The sequence below is a fragment of the Coenobita brevimanus genome, chromosome 60 (assembly GCF_032717465.1).
Source record: "Coenobita brevimanus isolate Jiangsu-jjx chromosome 60, ASM3271746v2, whole genome shotgun sequence".
In the NCBI taxonomy this organism is placed as follows: domain Eukaryota; kingdom Metazoa; phylum Arthropoda; class Malacostraca; order Decapoda; family Coenobitidae; genus Coenobita; species Coenobita brevimanus.
The window spans coordinates 41,197,376-41,220,644 of NC_137013.1; the positions used below are offsets into that span (position 1 = coordinate 41,197,376).

The 23,269-nt window shown below is 41.7% G+C and overlaps 1 protein-coding gene across 3 annotated transcripts in view; it reads left to right on the forward strand.

Moving 5' to 3' along the window:
- Positions 1-315: 315 nt before the first annotated feature.
- LOC145403255 (histone-lysine N-methyltransferase SETMAR-like) overlaps positions 316-23,269 on the forward strand; it is a 35,119-nt gene continuing 12,165 nt past the window's right edge. For 2 of the 3 annotated variants that reach the window (XR_013897960.1, XR_013897959.1), the window contains exons 1-2: positions 316-344; positions 5,888-6,013. Coding sequence is in view for 1 of the 3 variants with exons in the window: in XM_080275071.1 (XP_080131197.1) it covers positions 16,979-18,040 (1,062 nt within the window). In the remaining 2 variants the exon portion in view is untranslated. Of the gene's footprint in view, positions 345-5,887; positions 6,014-16,974; positions 18,270-23,269 lie in introns of those variants that run through there. The other variant, XM_080275071.1, reaches the window with a different exon arrangement.

Here is a 23,269-nt window from a genome sequence, read left to right on the forward strand (position 1 = left end):
AACATCCTACTGCAATATATATCTACCACGTTACACTTGTGCACCAAGCAAGGAGAGTAGGTGGTGGTCAAATGGTCTGAATAAGTGCAACAATACATCTTTATTGTTCAAGTATATCTAAAGTAACAAAAATGATTGAACATTTGGATAGAAAAAAAAAGTGAATCCGCGGTCTCTTCGCCACCTGATCAACGTCATATTGCAGGTGAGGCGTCTGCAATAATACATCTTCATTGTTACAATATAATTATAGTAACTTAAATAAATAACTGAACATTAAAGTAGTGAAAATTAATGAGGCCGCGGTCTCTTGGCCAGCTCATCTACGCGACGCCATGTTTGAGGTGAGGTGGTGGCAATCCTGTTTACCTTACATTTTGTCTGGTTTTAGTAACTACATGCGAATTGGTGTGTGTACTTATGTTAACTATTGGAGTCCTAGATGATCTACTGGTGTTGTGGAATGGTGGTATTTCATGTAATTTTTGAAGACGAGAATGCTACTTACTGTATACCAAACCAGTTAGGCCTACCCGAATTTAGACTTTGAACATAAATAGTTGTTAATTCAAATTTTTGGTGCTGGAGAGGGACGCCTTCTTGTGGTAACACCGATATGATCGGGCGATGGATCTACCTTGTTATACAGATGTCCCACAGCCCCCTCCCTTACCCCAAAAAGGAGGAGGATGACCTGGAGAAGGATAAATTCAACCAGCAGCCCACCCACGGTAGCAGTTATGTAATTAATACAAGGTTTTGCCATCAGTCATTTATTACAATTCTGCATTCAAGATGGAGAGATGCCAGTTTTAGGTGACGTTAGAGTATAAAGAGTATGGTATATTCAGGGACTCATACGCTTCCTACCCAACTTGGTGATGCAAATGTATACCCATACTTTTACTGTACTCTAACTTGGTCTGAATTTTTGTCCTTTTGCAGCCAATTTCATGCAGCTGAATGGCAGAAAAAGACAGTGCTTTGGATTTACCTTCTTTCCATAGCATTTCCACATGACATGCATCACATTATAGTGCTAATGTATTCTTTTAACCCAGCATTCAAGATGGAAACATGTTAATTTTTGAGAGGAGCGAGAGAGTGCTGTTGATTGGAGACATGAATGGCAAAGTTGTGAATGTACGAGTGGATGGAGTGGTTGGTCAGTGGGGTGTGCCAGCTGAAGTAGATGGGAATGGAAGTGCTTTGGTGGACATCTGTGCTTGTAAGGGGTTGGCAATAGCCAACACCTACTTTCGTCATAAGATGATCCACCGGTAGACATGGAGAGTAATGAGGAGGACGGATGGTGAACTTGTTGAACGAAAGGCAATGATAGACTACGTGTGTGTGGATGAGCGAATTAGAAGACAAGTGTTGGATGCAAGAGTGTGGAGAGGGTGGGGGAATGGAGTCTTGGACCATCACTTAGCGATGGCCAAGGTAGAGCTGCAAAGAAAGTGGTTGAGGAGACAAAGGGGAAGACAGGAGGAAGCAGCTCCTGTGAGAAGAGTGGAGAAATTGCAAGATAGTGAGAAAATGACAGAGTATAAGAGCATAGTGGAAGAAAGATTGGGAAGGTATGAGCTAGAGCAGATGGAAGGGGTGGAAGACGTATGTGAGATATTCACGGAAGAGATAGGCGCAGCGTGTGAGGCGGTATGTGGAGTGAGGAGGAGATGCAAGGGACAGCATGGTGGAATGATGAGGTGAAACGAGCTGTGGAACAAAAGAAGAAGGCATATAGTGAATGGTTAGCGAGTAGAGGTAGGGGAGAAGATGAGAGAGAGAAGAGAGAGGTATATGTGAGCAGGAGAAGGGAGGTTAAGAGACTGGTGAAGGATAGTAAGAAGAAAGTGGATAAAGAGTTTGGGAGGAATCTGAGTGTGAAATGGAGGGAGAGTAAGAAATTGTTTTGGAAGGAGGTAAAGAAAGTAAGGCAGTGTGAAAGGGGAAATAGTAGGGGAGTGAAAGATAGGAATAATAGATTGTTGGTGGAGAAGAGAGAGAAATTGAGGAGATGGAAGGAGCACTTTGAGGATTGTTGAATGTAGAGAGTGAGAGCAGTGCGAGTATAAGTGGTTGGGGAATGGCTGGGAGAAGAAGAGATGAGAGGAGGGAGGAAGAGATCAGTAGGGTGGAAGTAGTGGAAGCAATGAAGAAGATTAAGTTGGGAAAGGCCCCGGGAATTGATGGAGTGTGTGGTGAAATGCTTAGGTATGGGGGTGAGATTGTTGTGGAGTGGATATGGAAGTTGTGTAGATTGGCTTGGGAAGAGGGAAGGGTTCCAGAGGACTGGAAGTCAGGTATAATTGTTCCTTTATACAAAGGAAAAGGGGAGAGAGAAGTATGTGGTAACCATAGGGGTATTTGCCTTCTTAGTGTGACTGGTAAAATATATGGTAGAATACTCATTGATAGGGTTAGGCATATGACAGAGGAGCTAGTTGGAAAAGAACAAGGGGGATTTAGGAAGGGAAAAGGGTGTGTAGATCAGATATTTAGGTGATATAAGATGTTTAGTGGAGAAGTATCTAGAGAAGGGAAGGAAAGTGTATGCTGCCTTCATGGACTTGGAGAAAGCTTATGACAGAATAGATAGGCAAGGTATGTGGAAGGTATTAAGAATATATGGAGTGGAGGGGAAGTTGTTGAGTGCTGTGAAGAGTATGTACGAAGGAGCTAGGGCTACGGTGCGAGTGGATGGTGAGCTGAGTGAGTTGTTTGATCTCAATGTGGGACTGAAACAGGGTTGTGTGATGTCTCCATGGCTGTTTAATATATACATGGATGGGGTTGTAAAGGAGGTGCAGGGTAGGGCAGTGGATGTGGGGGTGGCTCTAATGAATGAGGGTGAGATTTGGAAGCTTCCGGTGTTGCTGTTTGCTGATGGTACAGTATTGTTGAGTGAAGATGAATGGGAGTTGCAAGGTTTGGTGAATGAATTTGGGACAGTGTGTAAGAGGAGGAATCTGAAAGTTAATGTAAACAAAAGTAAAGTTATGGTGTTTGAGAGGAATGAAGTCACAGAGTGTGCAGTGAGGTTGGATGGTGAGGATATGGAGAATGTGAGTGCATTCAAGTACTTGGGTAGTGTGATGAGTATGGATGGAACTTTGGGGGATGAAGTGCATGAAAGGGTACAGCAGGGAAGGAAGGTTGTTGGTACACTGAAAGCAGTGATGAGAAATAGGGAGGTGAGTATGGAAGTTAAGAAGTCACTGCATGATAGTATTGTGATCCCTACCCTGACGTATGGAAGCGAGGCGTGACCTTGCAAGAGGGGAACGAGTCAAGAGTGAGAGCAATGGAAATGAGTTACTTGAGAGGAGCATGTGGAGTGACGTGGAGGGACAGGTTGACGAATGAAGAAGTGAAGGAACGCTGTGGGGTGCATGTGGATGTGGTTGAGAAGATTAGGAGAAATACACTGAGGTGGTTTGGACATGTAAAGAGAATGGAGAATGAAAGATTGACTAAGAGGGTGTATGTAGGTGAGGTGGAGGGAGGGAGAGGGAGAGGTAGACCGAGGATGAGATGGAGGGATGGAGTTGAGAGGTATATGAGGGAGGGGGGGGTGAGTTGGGGGGAGGGTAGTCAAATGGTGGGTGACAGAGCGACTTGGAGGCGTTTTGTCTGCGGCCACCCTTTGCGGGATTAGGGCGTCGGGCTATAGATAGATAGATAGAAAGTGAAAAGGGTATAGTGATGGTAAAAGGGACTAGGGAATCAAGAGCTTGTAAAGTGTAGCTCTTCTTTAGCTGTGAGACTAATACCAGTCATTGGGAGCTTTAAGGAATTACAGTAAACTCTTAAGTTATCCGTCATCAAAATATCCAGCCCAATGCAATATCTGGCACTTTTTGCTCGGCTCTGTTAACCCTTAAACACGGTCGTTGGCATTTTTACTGCTAACACGGTTCTGGGGTATATTATACCCCTTTTTTTGGGGAAAAAAAAAAAAAAAAAAAAGTAATCAAAATTTAATAAATCTGTAAACATTACAAGAAAATATAATATCTGTACTTCCAAAATCCGTTATATTGTACTTAATAATGAGGTATATTATGTTCCTTAGGGGCTACTAAAAAAAAATGCTAAAAATCCTTAAAATTTGTAGATGCCTACACCTAAAAATTAATTAAAAAAAAAAAAAAATACTGGTACTGAAGTCTTGCCCGATGAAACACAAACACCCTGGTCGTGGGAACATCAGCTCTGAGCAGCACAGCCTCCTGGCAACATCACAGCATGTATGGGAGAGAGGCAAAAAAGGGCTAATTTTTTGAGTGAAAAAAAAAAAAAAAACTTCCTGTTAGGGATTTTTTTTTTTTTTTCTCTCTATATGAAAACAATATGAAATCAAATGTAAGAACAATGTTTTGAGAGGCCAATGACGAAGTTTGAGGGGGGGGAAAAAATTAAATAAAAAAAAAAATTTATTTTACTGTAAATGAACGATAATTTTGACTGAAATAAAAGATAATATATATATTTGCTCTAAAAATAGGTTTTACTGTTATTTGCCATTGTAAATTACGTTATTTATTCATTCTATGGTTATTCTTCTTGGGTACAATTAATCAGAACCCCCCCCTACACCGCACCACGTGCGAGGAAGCACCACGACACTACCTTCCCCTACTAGCCCACACTGAGACATGAAGCTACTGAGAGACCCACGGGACTGCTCCCTATCACCACACACTGGTAACGTGATGAAAGTGGTGTTGGAATCTCACACCCCACGACCGTGTTCCAGGGTTAAAGCAACATCCAGCGAAATTATGCAATATCCGGTGTCAAAGTGGGAAGCGACTGGTGGCTCTATGCAATATTTGGCGGCGAGGCATATCATCCTGCTCAGACAAGGGAGCCAGCTGGTGTGCTCTCTCATTCTCTTTCATGGATCTCTTGTAGTGAAGACATATCTATGAGCTCTGTTCATGACCATGAAGTGGCAAAACCCTAGTGCTATGACTCACTTTATGGCCTCCCATGCCTCACTCGTTGTTGCAAAGCTTGTGGCCTCTCCGTGCTTCGTGTCCTAGTGCTGTATCATGATTCTGAATTTACCGTACACGTACCATAATTACTGCCTCTAGACCACGTAGGATTAAGGACACTGTACCTGCATGGTGTACAACTCTGCTCTCTTTTGATGCCAACACTAGGTGAGTACTTTACTCACCTGGTTGGCCACCTCAAGTTTCAAGTCAGGTTCTAATGTCAAGACAATAAATAATACAGTATGTACTGTTTGACTACTATATCAGTACTGTATTATACTTTGTTTAATATTCGTCTCTTATTCATGGGAAAGTTTTTAGGAGAGAGGGTCGAGATGGATAGTACACATTATCTGGCTCGACATTGAATGTTGAGCCAGTGAGGGGGGTACCATGCAGTAACCTGTGTGGGGGTTGGCAGAATTATGCTGGATAATTGAGAGTTTACTGTAATGTTTTCACTTGCCAGTACCTCTCCCAGGAGACTGTTCCATTTGTTGACAATCTTGCTACTGTAAAACTTGCTTCACTTTGTGGTGTGGTGCCTTTGTTTCTTCAGTTTAAGAGTATGCTTGCTGATCTGTGGTTGATCTTGTTTTGGGGCCAGCTGGAGGAAGTCATCACCACCACCACCACCTTGCTCCCTCGTGAGCCGTGATTGGATGGCTGTGACAGAAGCTCTCTTAGGCTTCCTTACCTTTACACACCTTTCTGTCAAACACTACTCCTTGTCTTCCCACTCTGTCGTCAGTGTACTGTTCCATCCTTTTTCCACACCACAGAAGGTCTGCTTCTGTCAGCACTGCCCTGTGAACCACTTTCCCACACATTCTTTGAAGGAAGTGGCCATTCTTAACCTTCTTTATTCCCTTCAGGATGTTGATGACCTCAGTCATGTCACCCCTTACTCTCCGCTGCCCTAGTGTTGTGAGTCCAAGTTGAGGCAGCCATCCTTATAAGAAAATGAGTCTCACTGCCACCTCATCAGCGTCGTAGTGCAGGTGAGGGATTTGCAGTAATACATCTTTATTGTTAAAATATAATTAGAATACCCAGTAACTTAGATAACTGAACATTAAGAGTTCTGGGACCAGCCTGGTAGGACAGTGCTGTACTTGCTGCTTACCTTTCATAGAAACGAAAAGTTTAGGGAGCATGGCCCATGCAGGTGCCTTTTCTTAAATTATAGTAATCCTGCGATTATCTGGCACTCCATTATCTGACGTCATTATCCAACAAAGTAAAAAGCTGTCAGAATTAAAGGAGTATGGTGTTCATTTTTTATGGCATTAACTAACAGTACACCACTAACCACACGGGAATAATCAACAAAATCTTGTACACATAATCCTCACTACATCAGTCTAACTTGGGGGGATGCCTGGTTTGATAAACCCAAGGCTTAATCCCCCCCCCCCCACAGTTGGGAATTCGAACGTGGTGGACAATAAATGACCACAGTATCATAGTTTCGTACAGTAAATGAAAACCATACCCATTGTGCACTAACTTTGTCCAGAACTTTGCCCTTTTAGCAGCTTTAGGTTCCACTTGTATCTGTTGATTCAGTTCACTTGCTTTTGGTAAGGAAAATATTAATAGTGTCTATAGGTCTTCCTTCCTCCCCCCCCCTCCCATAATGCCAGTGGCTTGAGGATGATGCCACCAGGGTACCTACTAAGTGTTAGCTAGTCACCTAATTTTAGTTCTACTAATATCTGTACATGCATTTCTCTCATTTTTAATAAATATAAAAATATCCTTAATGCCTAGTGCTCCTTCTGTGGAAAGTAAAATGTTTACGTAAAAATGCATGCAGGTGCGTGGTGCTAGACTTTCATTTTTTGTTATGTTACAGAGCTAGTCGCCTGCTTCCGGTTCTGCTCATATCCTTCTGTACATCTCACACTCGTTTCCATTTCTTCGTTTTCGTTCTTGAAGACTCCAACATGCTTGCATGCGTTGGCCGTGGTAACCTAATGGCGGCTGTCCATGATGTTCGATCTTTGGCTGCTTCCTTATTTAGTCCCTTAACCCTAAGGTCACATTTAGTGACCTCGTCCCAGTTTTTTTTTTTTTTTTTTTTCCACTACCCTACCCCCAACACTAACACTTCTCTCTTTTTGCATTCAATTATCATCCCCCATCCTCACCACATGCCCAAACCATCTCAATCTACCTCTCCTCATCACAACACCAAGACACTCAAGTCCCATCCTACCTCTCAACTCTTCCATCGTAGACCTAGCTCCCCCAGGCCTTGCACTCAAGGACACAGTGCACATCCACTTAATCACTGCCATTTCTGTATGTTTGAGCCTGCAAATATCCTCATCCATTACTGCCCAGGACTCACTTCCCTGCAGCATTATACTCCTAACACTTGCCACAAACGAAGATCCCTGAATGTGGAGGGAGAGCCCTCTCAATGTCAGGAGAGGAAACAGGTCCATGAACTTCTTCCAACCACTCTTCACTCTAGCCACAGAGCTAGCTCCTGCCCCACCTCCAACACACAACATGTCTTCCAAATAACAAAACTTCCACACACTCAAGAGACTCACCAGCAAGTTCAATCCTTTCATGCCTGGCAATATCCACATTCTCTCCCTGACACACCACACACACATGAAATCAGCATTATCTCGCAGTCTGCCTCAAATACCACACTCTTTTAATAATATTCTTAGTGTCTGCAGGTCCTTCTGTGGAATATAAGAAAATGTTTATGTAAATATGCATGCAAACATGCAGCACCAGGGTAATAGTGCCAGACCCTGCTTTGTGTTAAGAGAACTTGCATAGCTAGCTGCTTGCATTTGGTTCTGCATATATCCATATGCAGTATAGTACAGTACACATCTCTTTCTCACTTTTAACTAATCATACAATATTTATAGTGCTTATTGCCCCTGTAGAAAGTAGTAAAATGTCCCCATAAACATGCATGCAGATGGCACTTATTTTTTTCATTTACCTCACATGTGCCTGGCAGTTTATGTAATGCATTCAATGACATTTTTTCATCAGACTGGGAGAGGGGGGGGGTTCTTCTTTATGCCCTTTCTGTCGGAAATGTGTACAGGCATACCCCGGTTTAATGATGCAATTGGTTAAGTATAAACCCATCACCAGGCAGGGTATCGTATCTCAGGGTAGATTTAATGTAAAATATAGGGATGCATTTTTGAGCCTTAGGTTTCCACCCCAGTCAAGTCCTAAACCCACCCAAATGAGTCCAAAAACAAGTTTCTGTCTAACCTAAACTCCCTAATAACTTTAAAACAAGCTAAACAAAGCCTAAAAGCAGTTTATCCCCCCCAAAAAAATCTGAAAATCATCAAAAATAACCAACCATCCATCCGCCAATCCTACATTTTCCCATGAGCTGCGTAGGAGCCCGGGGGTAGGCAAGTTGGTCCTGACATTTAAGATGAGAGTGACCAGCCTCACTCATCCCTGAGTGTGATTACATGAGCAATAACCCCAGCCACCCCCTGGATATAAACCTTCACCGACTTAACCCGATTGGAGCGCCATAATTACCCACTAAACCACCAGGCGCCATAATTTGGTTATATGGTCACCACCCAGCATAGTAAATGGTTTCCTGGTGTACAGTACAGGAAACCATTTGGCTTGTCACTTAGTGTAGAGTCACCCATAGGCAGAAGGAAGAGGAAAGAATGAAGGAAAGAAAGACAGAAGAGGGAGTGTAAAGTCACCTGTAGGCAGAAGGACAAGGAAAGATTGAAGGAAAGAAAGACAGAAGAGAAAGAAAGGAAAGGAGGGAGGAGAGGAAAGGGCAGACACCTGAGAGCAGCACTACCTTGAGTGAGTGGATCAAATATAACTCTTGGAAAAAAATCATATTGAGTAAACTGTACCTCAAAATGACAATGTTCACCCCGCGTATGACTAAAACATTAAGTCTAAAAACAGTTTTTAAATCAACCTAAATTTTAAAAACAGTTTTTAAATCAACCTAAACACAAAATTTAAGTCTAAAATATGAAAATCGGTTTTAAAAATGCATGCCAATCATTATACCAGGGTTTAGCCATCGTTCTGTGGGATAGGATGGTATTTCTACCCCCATTGCCATGCTGGGGTATCGTATCTTGGGGTCTGCCTGTATTTAAGATGTTTCATTATCTCCGTGAAAATTACTTACCGTGACCATGGTGCGGGGATCCCCACGGATTTAAATAGAGATGATGAAGACAAAAGAGTCCTCGTGTAGTTGTCTGAGGTAGATGGCTATTGTAGTTGAGTGGCTTTCAAGATTAGGTTATGTCAGGATGGTTAATGTTGGGGATGATAGCCCCACCCCCCCCTGTTAGGTAACCACATTTATTTTATTTTATTTTATTTTTTTAGGGGAAGTGGTTTAAGTGAAGGATTTCCACACTTTTTAATTGATTTTATTTGATGGTCATTTTGTCAGAATGCTTGTTTTTTGCTGTGCGAGGGGAGAAGGGGGGGGGGAGATTGAAAAGGACAGTAAGGCATTTTCAATAAAAATGACCTTCATAAGCATTCTAGACACTTTGAAGTCTCATTTGAATCCCCCATCCCCCCACCAAGGAAGGGATGAATTAATGTAAAAGAATTTCAGTAGTGCCAAGATGATGCCGCCAGGCAGCCCCCTTTATGTTACATCCCCTAACTTTCTTTCTAGGCACCTGCTTTCAGTTCTACTCATATCCATTTATGCATCTCACTCTTAATAACAAAATATTCTTAGTGCCCATTGCTGTTTCTGTGGAAAAATAATAAAATGCTTAAGTAAACATGCACACAGACTCACAGCTCCATGCAGGCTGTCTCCTTTGTGCTGTGTAACTGTGTAGCTAGTTGCCTGATTTTGGTTCTGCTCATATCCATCCACACATCTCACTCTTTTAATAATTGTTAAAATATTCTCAGTCCCTCTAGCTCCTTTGGAAAATTATGTAATATTTACGTGAACATGCATGCAGACACACAGCGCCTGGCTAATGGCTTATGGCAGGCAGAGAGTGACAGTAGATTTAGCAGAGTCACAAAGTACAGTCAGACATGGGTTGGTCAATTTCAGAGGTAGGAAAATGCAAAAAATATAATTCAAATCTTTGAGCCTATATTAGAGGGATGAGTGTAGGAAAACTTTTTGTGGTGGGTGTAAGTCCTTTCCCAAATCACATCACATGGTGCCTATGCACAGTTTTCTTTGGCTGGCAGCAGGAAAGTGGATGTGCTCTCTCTTTCTCTCTCTCTCTCTCTCTCTCTCTCTCTCTCTCTCTCTCTCTCTCTCTCTTTCGCGCTCTCTCCATTGTATTCCTCCGCCGCTGTGATACCAGTATACAATGAGCCTACATTACACTCTTTGCCTCATCCAAAACATTACCGGTATTATTATTAAATGACATCATTGCAATGGGTTTCCCTTTCAAACCTGGCTGGCCCTCTAGTGTTACTGTGACCCTTTGACACCGTACTGCCCCCCCCCCCCCTCTCGCCATGGAATTCCTCACATTTTTCGCCTTTCCTCTCATGCATGGGCTTCTAAGTGCAACTTACAGTGTTCTGAAGTGTACATTACTGTACAAGCGACTGTTGGATTCTGCTAAGATACCGATGAAAGTTTATTAAATTGCATTACTAAACAAGAAGAGTTGATGAAAATGTGTTTATTTTCATCATCATCATCATCCGAACCTCCTTTCCCACCCTAGGGCGAGACGCAGAGTAGCAGCCTCCAGACAGCCTGAGTTTGCCCACGTGGGCCGAGCTTCCATTCACTCATCATTCAGGCCCACGTAATCATGGCTTCATCAGATAGGCAAAAAAAAAAGAAAATCACATTGTGTAGCTTCACATCAACCTGTCTGATAGTCAGTCAGAATGCCGTCATGTTAAAAGGGGTGCCAAATTCCTGGTTATGTGCTTCTCCTTACAAAAGTCATCCAGCCAGCTCGGTCTCTTGTCAGTCTTTTAGCCTCACCAACTTCCATACCTCTCTTCCTCACACACTCATCCACCATATCCCTCCACCTCCTTCTTGGCCTACCTTGCGTACTCCCTCCTTCAAGTTCACTCAGATATACCTTTTTCACCACTGTGTTGTCATCCACCCTCTCCACATGACCAAACCATCTCAGTACACTCTTCAATTCTGGTGTCCACAGACTTGCTGACCCCTTAACTTTCACGAATCACATTATTCCGTATCCTATCCACTCTCTGTACTCCACATACATTCCTCAACAGTCCCATCACCACTGCTCTTACTCTTGACTTTCCATTATCATGCCACACCATAGTCCCACATCTGTATGTTAAAGTTGGCACTAACACTCCATGTAAGCCTTGGGTAGCCGCAACACTCAAGCCTCTGTTTTTTATCAAGGCATTCATAGCACCAGCTACTTTCCTTCCTTGTGTCATGCTACTTCCACTTCTTTTGCACATTTTCCTCTCATTTCCATCACTGTACCCAAGTATTTGAACTCTCACCAATTCCAGTCTCCCCCCATTCATTTTAACATCACACTGAGAGTCACCTTCTCTCTCAGTAACCACTTTACTCTTTTCTACATTTGCTCGCAAGGCACGATGCTCACAGACATATACAAAACTCTGCACTAGACTACCAAGTTCTTGTCTGGTATTTGCAAGTTGCACTGCATGTCAGCATACAACAAATTTGAGATATTCCATACATCACAATTCATTACCATCGCCATCCCTCTCTCCATTACTTGTGTTTTTACTTCTCTCATCCTGTTCAGATGTATATTGAACAACCATGGGGACATCGCCCAACCATTCATTTAGATGCCCTTTTACCCTTACACATGCCTCACTACCACCATAAAAACTCTTGACGGCACCTAGCAGCTTACCTTCTACTCCATACATGGGCAGAACCTTCCGCAATCCTTCTCAGTCTAGTTTGCCGTATGCCTTTTTCAGATCCATGAATGCCATAAAATCCTTCTCTGTCTTCTTTTTCATATGCCTTTTCCAGATCCACGAATGCCATTAACACCTTATAGTCCTGCTTACACGCCTTTTCCACTATCTCACTGCAAATATTTGATCCACACATCCTCTGCCACCCAGTTTGTCACTCACTAGGACTTCTGATATCTCTCTTACTTTCTGTGTAATAATTCTTCCATATACCTTCCCTGCAACACTCAGTAGACTTGTGCCACGATAATTCTTGCACTCACTTTGCTTATCTTCATTTTTGTACAGGGGTACAATCACAGCCTTTTTCCACTCTACTGGCAGAGTTTCATTCATCCATGCCTTCTTACATATCTCCAACAGTCACTTCATTCTGCCCTTTCCACTGCAAATCTCTGCATACACCTTATCAAACCCAGCTGCTTTTCCATTTTTCAGCTGCTCCAGAGAGCATTCCTTCTCTGTACACCCCGAAAACCAGTCATGTTAACAGTCACTGTGCTCTCTCCAGTCCCATTCATCAGACTTTCAAAATAATCATGCTACAAAGGAATCGTTCACACAAAATATAAAATCATTTAGACAACTGTTTCTTCCCAAGTGAAGCTTGGCCTTTGATATTACGAGACAAAAGTTTTGTTTTGTTCTGTTAGTGGAGGCATCTGCTAGACTTCTGACCGAAGAAAGTACAGTATGGTGTACACAATACTGATTTTTTTTTTTTTTTTTTTTTTTTTAACAATTCTCCAATAATATCTTTGCATCACCACAACCATCATCATCACTGCCATCAACATGAAATGTGTTTCCATATAGAAAATTACAGTGTACATCTCAGTACATTCAGTATTTCAATATTAGGAATGCCTTGTAACTGTTTTTCAACGATTTATAATGTTTATAATGGAAATGAGTTACTTGAGAGGAGCATGTGTAGTGACATGGAGGGACAGGTTGACAAATGAAGAAGTGAAGGAACATTGCGGGGTGGATGTGGATGTGGATGAGAAGATTAGGAGAAATACACTGAGGTGGTTTGGACATGTGGAAAGAATGGAGAATGAACGACTGACTAAGATGGTGTATGTAGGTGAGGTGGAGGGAGGGGTAGACCGAGGATGAGGTGGAGGGATGGAGTTGAGAGGTATATGAGGGAGGGGGGGATGAGTTGGGGGGAGGGTAGTCAAATGGTGGGTGACAGAGCGACTTGGAGACGTTTTGTCTGCGGCCACCCTTTGCAGGATTAGGGCGTCGGGCTATAGATAGATAGATAGATAATGCGTGTGTTTATACATTATTGCCAGGTGAAAGAAAACAGGTCTCCCGGCTGGGAGGACAGATATTATCCCCATTGTCAACATGAAATTGCTTATCTCCATAAAATTACAATGTACTGAACAGTACATTACAGTATTTTATTGTTAGGAACATCTGTTAACTGTTTTTTGACATTTTAAAGCGTTTTGCAGGGGTTAAAACAGTAGATAAGTGTTATAGGGTTGGGGGGTTAAGGGGACCATAGAGGGGGCATTTGAATAACCCGGTATTTCAACAGTATCCGGCTGGCCTTTGTTACACTGGATAATCAGGAGTGTACTGTGGATGTTTCTGAAGCACTGTGTAGTGTAGGTTTTGAATACATTCTTTATATTGCATTTCTTCATGACAGGCAGCATATTTTAGTGCTTATGTGCAGTATGCTTGCAACTCAACATTCATGAGAGCAAAAGGCTGTTTTAGGCCATGTTAGAGTAGAGAGAAAGAGCATAGTTGCCCCTATGTGTATGTAGTATGTCCAGGCATCTTGATGTGAAATCTTAAATTTGGCTCTGTTATCTTGCTTTTATTTTTTCTTGGAGGAAACAGTCTTGTGGGCTTCTGACCTTTGGTTCCTTCTTCCCCGGAAAAGAAATGGCACCAGCCCTAGTAGTTCATGTATCCAAATATGCATTGTCCATGGTCTCATATTCCTTCTTATGTAGATTGCACAGATACTTGTTTTAGCTACTTTACAGTATGAACTCTGATTATAAAGTTTTATAAAGTTGGGGGGGGGGGGAGATGGGTGAAAACCATAGTCATTGGCGGATGATCGGGGTTCGTGACCTGTGCTATAAAATGCCATATGCTTTTGGCAACACAGTCCCTTTTGGGTGGGGGTCGTTTAGGTAGGGAAAAAAAATTGTGTGAGGTTTTGTGTTGGTAGGAGGAGGAAGAGGGAAGTGTGTTTGGTAGAGGAGGAAGAGGTATGTTGCTGAAGCACTTCAAGTAGTGCTGTAGGGTTTGAATGGTTGTGGAGGCTAGATATTGAGTATGTACAGGATTAAATATTTATAGGAGCAAAATTTTTTAATCAAAGGGGGGGAGGGCAAAATTAACACTAGTGCAGTTCCATTCATATTTCATTTGGTTGGATGTTGCTTTTCTCGTTGCTTTGGGGGGTAATTGTCAAGTGAGCTTAAATGCTCCTTCCTTGGTGGTTTGAATGGCGTCAGACTGGAGGGTCAGGTTAGCTAGTAGGCAAAGAGACTCAGACCTGTCTCATAACTAAGGTTCACTAAGTTTCATGGAAGTATTGGGGTTAGTTCAGTTCTGTTTGATAAAAATGAGCTAACTTATTTTGAAGAGGTACATAGTGAGACTAGGGGGAGGAGGCAGCCTCATAAGTCTGTGTGGAGGGCTTGTTGAGGTGTGGTGGTTGTTTACATGTTAAATGTTTTTCTTGATTGAGAATCCCTTGGTTGTCTTGTGTCTGTGTTCTTAGCCACGAGGGATCTTATGTGCTGAGAACAACTTTTGGAATTGCATTGGTGTTGGTCTAGAATGGGGAATGTCATGGAGTAGATATTTATGAAGTAGAGAAAATATGTGCAGATAGACCTATGTGGGTCAGGAGTCCAGGAGCTTCAATGGTTAGTGAGGGATTATCTGTCCCTTTTCATTGGACATGGGATGGTTTTATCAGTGCCGCCACATGGTGTTTCCTTAGCACCAGATTTTTATAACAGTTGGGTGCGGAAGGTGAGAAGTGTGAACGTTGGGTAGGGTTGTTAGAGGCAGACTGGAAGATCTGGGATGAAGTCATAAGAGTTGGACCTCAGGAATAAGTGACTGGATGGGGCAGCTGCCGGAGATTAAGGAGCGTGGAGAGCCACAATTAGGTGACTGAGGCCAATGTATGCATGTTGGAGCCGTATAAACGATACGAAAATACCGAACCACTTCTACAGGTCCATCGTATACCCATAGTTTTAAGGAAACTGCAGCACCTCAGTATATGTATGGATAGTGAATCTGTTTGGATAATGGACTTCTCCCTTGCCCCTCCCTTCGTATGTACCGTAACTTTGTAAGCCGTTGTTGAAGGTCACTACAGTACAACACTTTTTCCTGGAGCTTTGCACTGCTCTATCTGATCAAGCAGACCTATAAACCACAGCCAAGCAATTACTATGGTCAAGCAGTTCCATCAACCACAGACAAGCAATCATCACTGCAGGGCCATACCCTGCAGTGACAAAAAAAACACGGGGGGAAAAAAAAAAAATGGACCTGGTAGGCAAAAATGTTTGCTCAGCCATAATTTCCACCAAGATGCAAGCATTTTGTCCAAATAAAATGGAAAAATGTATGAATAATGATTTCGAACAGCCAGATCACAGCGTCTGGATAATGGACGTTTGGATAATCGTGGGATTACTGTATTTTTAACCTCATTCATCTGAGGTCTAATGGCACGTTTTCCACACTATTAGAAACTAAACATATAAAATTGTGAGTCCGGTGTGTATAATTTTCATTCATTCATTCATTGCCAGACGCCATGTATCCCAGACGGGGTGGCCAAGGGCTTAGAGTTAATTGTTTTACGGGGAGGGGCACTAATCCTCCACCAACCCCACTTGACACGTGGGGATGCCAACAGCATCTGGTGTTCCCTAATAAACTTATATTATATATATATATATATATATATAATATATAATCCTGTAAATTGCTGATAGGGGAACATTGCTTGAGGTTAGGGTTAGATCCCAGCAGGAGGTTTTTTTTTCTCAAGTATTTAATGATATTCAATACAGCAACTAATTATCAAGATACATACACTGCTAAGTTCAAATTAAGTAATATTTTAGATGAATTAACCTTGATCTGTCACACCACACTTGAGATTGAGAAATATGTGTGAAAAGTATATATTTGAGTGACAGATTGAAACTGTGAAAGTATCTTAAATTAGGAGTTACTGATATGAGTTTCAGTTATTATTTTACCCAAACAAGCAGTTTCTGGAGATGAAGCCTAATGATACCTCTTGCTGGGATTGTACCGCAAATGAAAACAGATACGGTGCGTTTTATTTTGTGTGTTTTAATATTTTGTATTTTAATAGTTGTGTATTGTATTAGGCTTCCTTCCTCCATCCACTCCCTCTTCTCCTCCTCCTCATTTTTCCATTTCTTCTTTGTTTCTCCTCATCACCTTACCAAACCCATCCAACCTTTCTACCACCACCACTACCAAGCTTTGCCCTTCTTTCCTGTCTTTCCATGCACTCTTTCCCTACCCTGCTTTGCCGTCCCTTCCCCCCATGCACTGCTACCTTGCCGTACTTGCTATGTCTTGCCATTCCTGCCCTACCATTTCTGTCCTGTCGTGCGGTCTCTTACCTGCCTTGTGCCCATACACTGTCCTCCCTCCCCCACCCTACTCTCCACCCATGCCCTTCCTCTGCCTTGGAACTTGCTCTACTCTCTTCTTCCCTCCCTTGCCGTGCCCCTTGTGTAATTTGCTTTCATATGGTAATTTTATTGTACGAAGGGTGATCAGAAAGTAATGACAGTTTGTGCTATAACATGAAAACCTTGAATGATGGGAGGTAGGGGAGCAAGGAGAGTGCAGAGTTGCCTGTCCTTACGAGTTTGAACTTGTCGCCGTATGCCTGACTTTTCTTGTTTTATTGTTGTGAGTGAATGCTTCACTCTTGTTTTTGCTCTTTGGCCAGAAACATGGTTTACTCGAAAGAAGGCTGCAGGTTCTACATTTTTACGAGGTGGAAACTGGGAAAGAAAGCAACAGAGATTCGAGGGGAATTATTACAAGTTTATCCAGACACTACTCCTTCCCTGGAAACTGTTTCCCGCTGGATTCGTGCTTTCACAGCAGGAAAAACTGAATTGAAAGATGAACAACGCTCTGGACGCCCCCGGACATCCGTGACCAAAGCAACAACTGTCCGTGCACGGTCCATCATTGACGAGGATCCAACTGTAACTCTTAGGTTCTTAGCCTTGGAGCTTGATATCAGTTATGGGAGTGCATATGACATCGTGCATGAACAATTACACCTGAGGAAGAAGTGTTGTCGATGGATACCCCATTTGTTGACTGATGAGCAAAAGGCTGAACGGGTGAGGATTTGTCGTGTCTGGCTTGCTGAATTTGAACCAAATGGTCCAAAACGGTTCTCAGATGTTGTTACTGGAGATGAGTGTTGGATTTCATTCTTCACAACCCGTGACAAGCAGTCAAACATGGTGTGGTTGGGCGATGAAGACCCTCGACCTCAGATTTTGAAGGAAGGATTTCGCAGCCGGAAGCGCCTTTTCACCATCTTTTTCAATTCTCAAGGACCAATATGCGTGGATGTGATGCCTGAAAAGTCCACTATCACAGCCCAATACTACACAGACCAGGTCCTTCCACAAGTCTTGGAACACAAGGCCAACACTGCACCAACCCGCCGTCGGTCTCACCTTTTGCTGCACCACGACAATGCTGCACCCCACAAAGCTTACCTCACTATGCAGTACCTGGAACAACAAGGTATAACTCTGCTCCCCCACCCACCCTACTCCCCTGACCTGGCTCCCTTTGCCTTTTGGTTGTTTCCAAAAATTAAATCTGCCATCGCTGGGAAGCAATTTCATCGCATCCAAGACTTGGCACGGACCGTCAATTCAGAACTCCGAAGTATACCTTCTTCAGAGTACCACGCTTGCTTCATGAAGTGGAGAAAGAGAATGGAACGCTGCATAGAGGTTGGAGGGGAGTACTTTGAAGGAATGTGAGTCATAGTTTGATAGTTCTTCATGCTAATAATAGTTTATGGACTCAGTCATTTCTTTCTAATCACCCCTCTTATATATTTCATAATTATCAAACCACAAGGAGAATTCCATCTTTTCTGAATATATGGTCATTCTTAGCTTTTGCACACCGATATTTTCCAAAATCCATAAGTCGTGTTAAGTTAGTATTTTTCAAAGTTGATAAAGTTCTGATTCATGTGTTCTTTATGTTCAGAGGTGTCAAGAGATAAGTCCAAAAATTTTTTCAATTTCCTAGTAGTCATCTGTGTCCATCTACAATCTGCTTCTTTGTGTATGGTACGAAGTGATGTGTCCTTCGTACCATTCATTGTCTATTTTTTTTTTTTTTAATATTTTCAAAGTAATTATTCATTATATAATATGTACAAAAGAGGTATATATAAAGACATTGTAGTAAAAGACATTGGTTTTATTTCCACAGTATGTGTACATAAGGGTAGGGGAGTAAAAAATAAGAGTAAGAATGAAAAATAAACTATCTCGATAAATGGACCAGAGAAATACAAACTGGTAACCACAAGCTGTGAGGGTTGCCAGTCCGTATTTTCGTGGCCCATTTATCGAGATAGGTTCCCCTGTCACGGGTCAGTTTTTGCAAAATTCATGCCCTACCCATCCTGTGACATGCCAGTTTCAGTACCAATACTCCCATTACTCAAAAAGTTTAACTTTTTGAGAAATGCAAGATTATTAGGCAACATGGCATATATCAAAGATGAGTAGGGCTGATTAACCCCTTCAGTACATGGACATTTTATTCCTGCTTATACCACACAATTATACTCGCCTTGTTTATTCCTGCTAACACCAGATGATTTTATTCAGCTTAACAGGAAGATCCTTAACTGCATAAAATCATCTTGTGGCAGCAAAAATAAACACGAATAAAATCTGGAGTTAAGAGCAATAAACAGAGCAGTCGTCACAGTACCGATGGGGTTAAAAGATACTAACATACACAGGTTGTCAAGCATGTTACACATCCAATAACAAAAGCATTCAACTAAGTGTAACAAGTTTATACTCTTCACCATAACTTAACCCAGTTTTTCATTCTTTTCCAGCTGTGATCTGTTTCACATAATTTCCAGATTATAAAAGCAATGCTGTGCCTCAAAATCCTTTTTATAGTGTCTGACTTGCATTACATTTTAAGTAAACTCATAATTGAAGATGAAAAATATTAAATTTTAGGTCAAGTTAAGAGTATAATCCCAGAGCGAACAAATCTTTGAAAATATTTGATACTCATGGCCATATTACTATAACTGAGATTGCGAAGGTGTGGACAAGGCCCAAATCTAATTTTGGGGGGAAAAGACAACAAAATGGCCTATCCTTTCTGACTAGACTCTTGATGTGGAATGCCAACATAATGCCTAACAACAACATGTCTTAAAAACATCTTCACTCCAGTGATACTAAATAAGGCCACAAGTAATTTCTTGCCTTTAAGACTTGTTCCCTTTAAAAACCTTTGAATTATCAAAGGGGGGGGGAGGGTAGTTTATGCTGTAATGAACAGCCTCCTCTACAGTTTACATCCAAAATTAATTTTAAAATTAGTTTTCTGTTAGCTGTTCCTGGCCTACCCAGCCATTTCATACCCTTACAACTGATCTTTAGATCAACCATGAAAGATGAACACTATTGCCGCTAATCTTTATCCAGAGTAGTTCCCAGAAAAATAAATTAATAAATAAAAGATCCATAGCATGATTTCTGGATGCCAGTTAAAAAACAGAGTTGTTGTCAGAGGGAACAAAAACTGGCATGGTGCATCACTACATGCCACTGTGAACAATGCCATTTTTTTTTTTTTTTTTTTTTTTTCCTGTGCACCAGGAGCACGGATTTTCTTATGCTGCATTTCTCAGGTTATGTGTATTGTATTTTGATTTAACATTCCCAAAAGTAATCCATGCTGTGGCAGAACAACTGACTATAGTGAAAAGCAAAATTCAAATCTACTTGCAAAATATAAATTCTATGGTCGCCTTTTCAAAATATTTTTTCATATTTCAAGTCTTATGGACAAAAATACATTGTTCTCCACTATATGACATATTCAAAAACATATGAAACTGATTCATTTATTGGGCTAAAGATATGATAATATTTTATGGTCAGCACAAGAAAATATTTTATAGTTGGCACATCAAGTAAATAAACATATGAGTAATGGATGTGGGATCATGAGGGACCGATGTAATAAAATATACATGAATAATGAACTGCTGAAAAATCAAAGGGTCTGACTGACTGACTGGACTGTTCCATGAGATGCTCCCACATCCATAAATACATACAGAGCATATACAGATGTCCTCATTTAAATGTGCAAGTTTGGCCTAAAACAAAATTAATACAGTATCCCCTCCATACAACTGGTAATGACAATTCTGTATCCCACTTAATAAGCTTTATAGGTACAGCCGTATCTGATAACCTCCCCACCCACCCACAAAAGTTGCTTTGTCCAACATGCTTGCATGGTTCAGCCTTGGTCACCTAATGGCAGCTCACCACGTTGCTTAATCTCCGACAACCTCCCTATTTAGTCCCTTATCCCTTAAGCCACACTCTATGACTTTATCCCACATTATTATTATTTTTTTTTTTTTTTTTTTCCATCACAACTCTATCCTCGACATTCACATCTCCCACCCTCCACACCCAGTTGTTGTCGTCCTCCATCCTCAACATGCCCAAACCATCTTAATCTACACCTTTTCATCAACACAAAGTCCCATGTTCCCTATCAATTCTATAATTGCAATCCTAACCCCCTCCCCCCCTGGCCTGTTATTCAAGGATGAACTTCGCACAAATGTAATAATTACGATTTTTGTGTTCAAGCCAGCGAATATCCTCCTCCTTTCCTGATCAGGTCTCACTACCATGCGGCATTACAGTCATAATGCATGCTGCATACAAAGATCCCTTAGCATTGACAGACAGCCCTCTCAACATCAGGAGACACAAGAGCTTCCTGAACTTACTCCAACCACTCCTTACCCTAGCCACACCTCCAGCACATAACATGTCTCCCACATAACAAAACTCCTCCTCCACACACACGTGACTCACCAGCAAGATCATCCCTTCATGCATAATAATCTCTACATGCTCTCCCTGACACATCACACACATGAAATCACCATTATTTTGCAGTCTACATCTAATGCCACTACATCTCTTATGCACCCACTTAATACAAGATGGGGTTACTTCCCACACCCCTGTGGCACACCATACACGGCCATCAACTGAGAAATGGGAGTAGGGACCTGTCAGATTTTAACATGCAATAACACTGAAACTTTATAGGCACTGACAGAGTTGTCCTCGTGAGGTGGCAGTCTCCTTGGTTACTTTTCATATCAATGTGGTATAGCAATGAAACTATAGGCACAGGAAAGTGTTGTCTTCATGATTCTCCATGGTTACTAGTCCCTCAGGTGGTAAGTGACGGTGACCACCTACTCATTTGATGTAGCATTTCCTAATTCTTTTTTCACATCTGTCATTGTTTCTGTGTCTGCCCTCTCTTCCTACTTTTCCCTTTCCTTCCTGTCACTTATTTTTCTTTCCACTTCAGGTGGTTCTACAACGAGCACCAAACAATGTTTTCCAGCAACCCAGAAAACCATTTACAATCCTAGGTGTCAACTATAACTATATAACAAGATAATGTTGTAATGTGGAGTGTGCTATGATATCATAGCCCCAGCTAACTGGGTTTAGAAATGCAAATGCGGCTTCCATACAGGAACCAAACCTACACAATTAGAGGCTTCACCAAACCCTGTTTCAGAAGTCTGCCACCAGGTGGTCTAGCATCGCCCAGCCTTGATTAAATATTTTTGCGGGGTTTTAAAGACCTGTGAAATTGTACCTAAGTTTATAATAATGCTGCTTTTTAAAGGAATATTTTTTCCTATTCAATCAAGCGCATATATATATATATATATATACACCTGTAAACAAAGAATAACCAGGCTTTCAGAGAATTTTAGCTTGGGGACTAAAATGGTGTGCTGTCTATTTTCATAAATTTGAATAAATCGTGTGCAGTTAGTAAAAGGAGATTACCTTCAGGGCTTCTGATGTGTTTTAGCATGCTTTAAAGAAGTAAGCAGTTCCACTGAAAATAATGTACTGAACGACTGCTTAGTTCGTGAATCAGCCATATTAATCCAAACAAACGGCAGTGCGGTACGACACTATAACCATCAGAGTATGAGGAGTTGAAGTGTAAACTTACTAAACTGTGCAGTGGACCCAGGGAAACATTTAAAAGAATTATTTGTTAAACTTTGGTTACTAAGATGACCAAGACGTCCAACAGGCCCGTACTGTTAGGAAAAGTCTTACGTCAGGCAGGGCAGCATATCGAAAGGTGCTGCTGAATATGCGGCTACGCGTCTATTTTCTTTTGTGGCTTCTAACAAATGACAAATATTTTAATCGCTGTTATCTTGCTTTATGGATGGTTCTAGTAAAATTGCCTAGGTTTTGTCTCTATGTTATGCTTACAGAGATGAGTAAACTGACGAAAGCTGAGTTTACAAAATGACGCTTATAATACGTTATATATAATCAAAGGGCTCCCATATTGTAACTTCTTTGTAGCATATCATGCCATCTTGGCAATTTGACAAGTAAAATATGTTTTGAGGTGTTTTACTTTGTGTCAAACAGAAATTAAGCACTGGCTACTTTTTCAGTGCCTACCCCGCATCTGAGCTGGGCGACGGAAGCGAACCTAGTGGCAGATTTCTGAAACAGGATCTGGTGAAGTCTCTAATTTTCCCCACACCTCACTGTTGCAGGGCACTTTCAGCCACAAAGGAACGTTGGTTCACTGTGTGGAGTGGCCCTGCAAGAGGCTGCTGCCTGCCTGTCTCAGATAGGTCTGCTTGGCTAGACAGATTGATCAACTATAGTAGGACTCACGTAAATTTGCGCCTGTGGCGTGGCCCGCACCTGTGTACAGTGTTGCCACGATTTCTATACCGTTATCTCTCTCTCTCTCCTGGCGGGAGATGTGAGCCACCCTGAGTACTTTTGATTCTTTTATAAGTTGTTCATAATTGTGCTTTCATTTGTTAATTTAGTTTTGTTATATTTAGTGATATCATTTTTTGTATACGGCGACAGATAACCTGTTATTGCAGTACCATG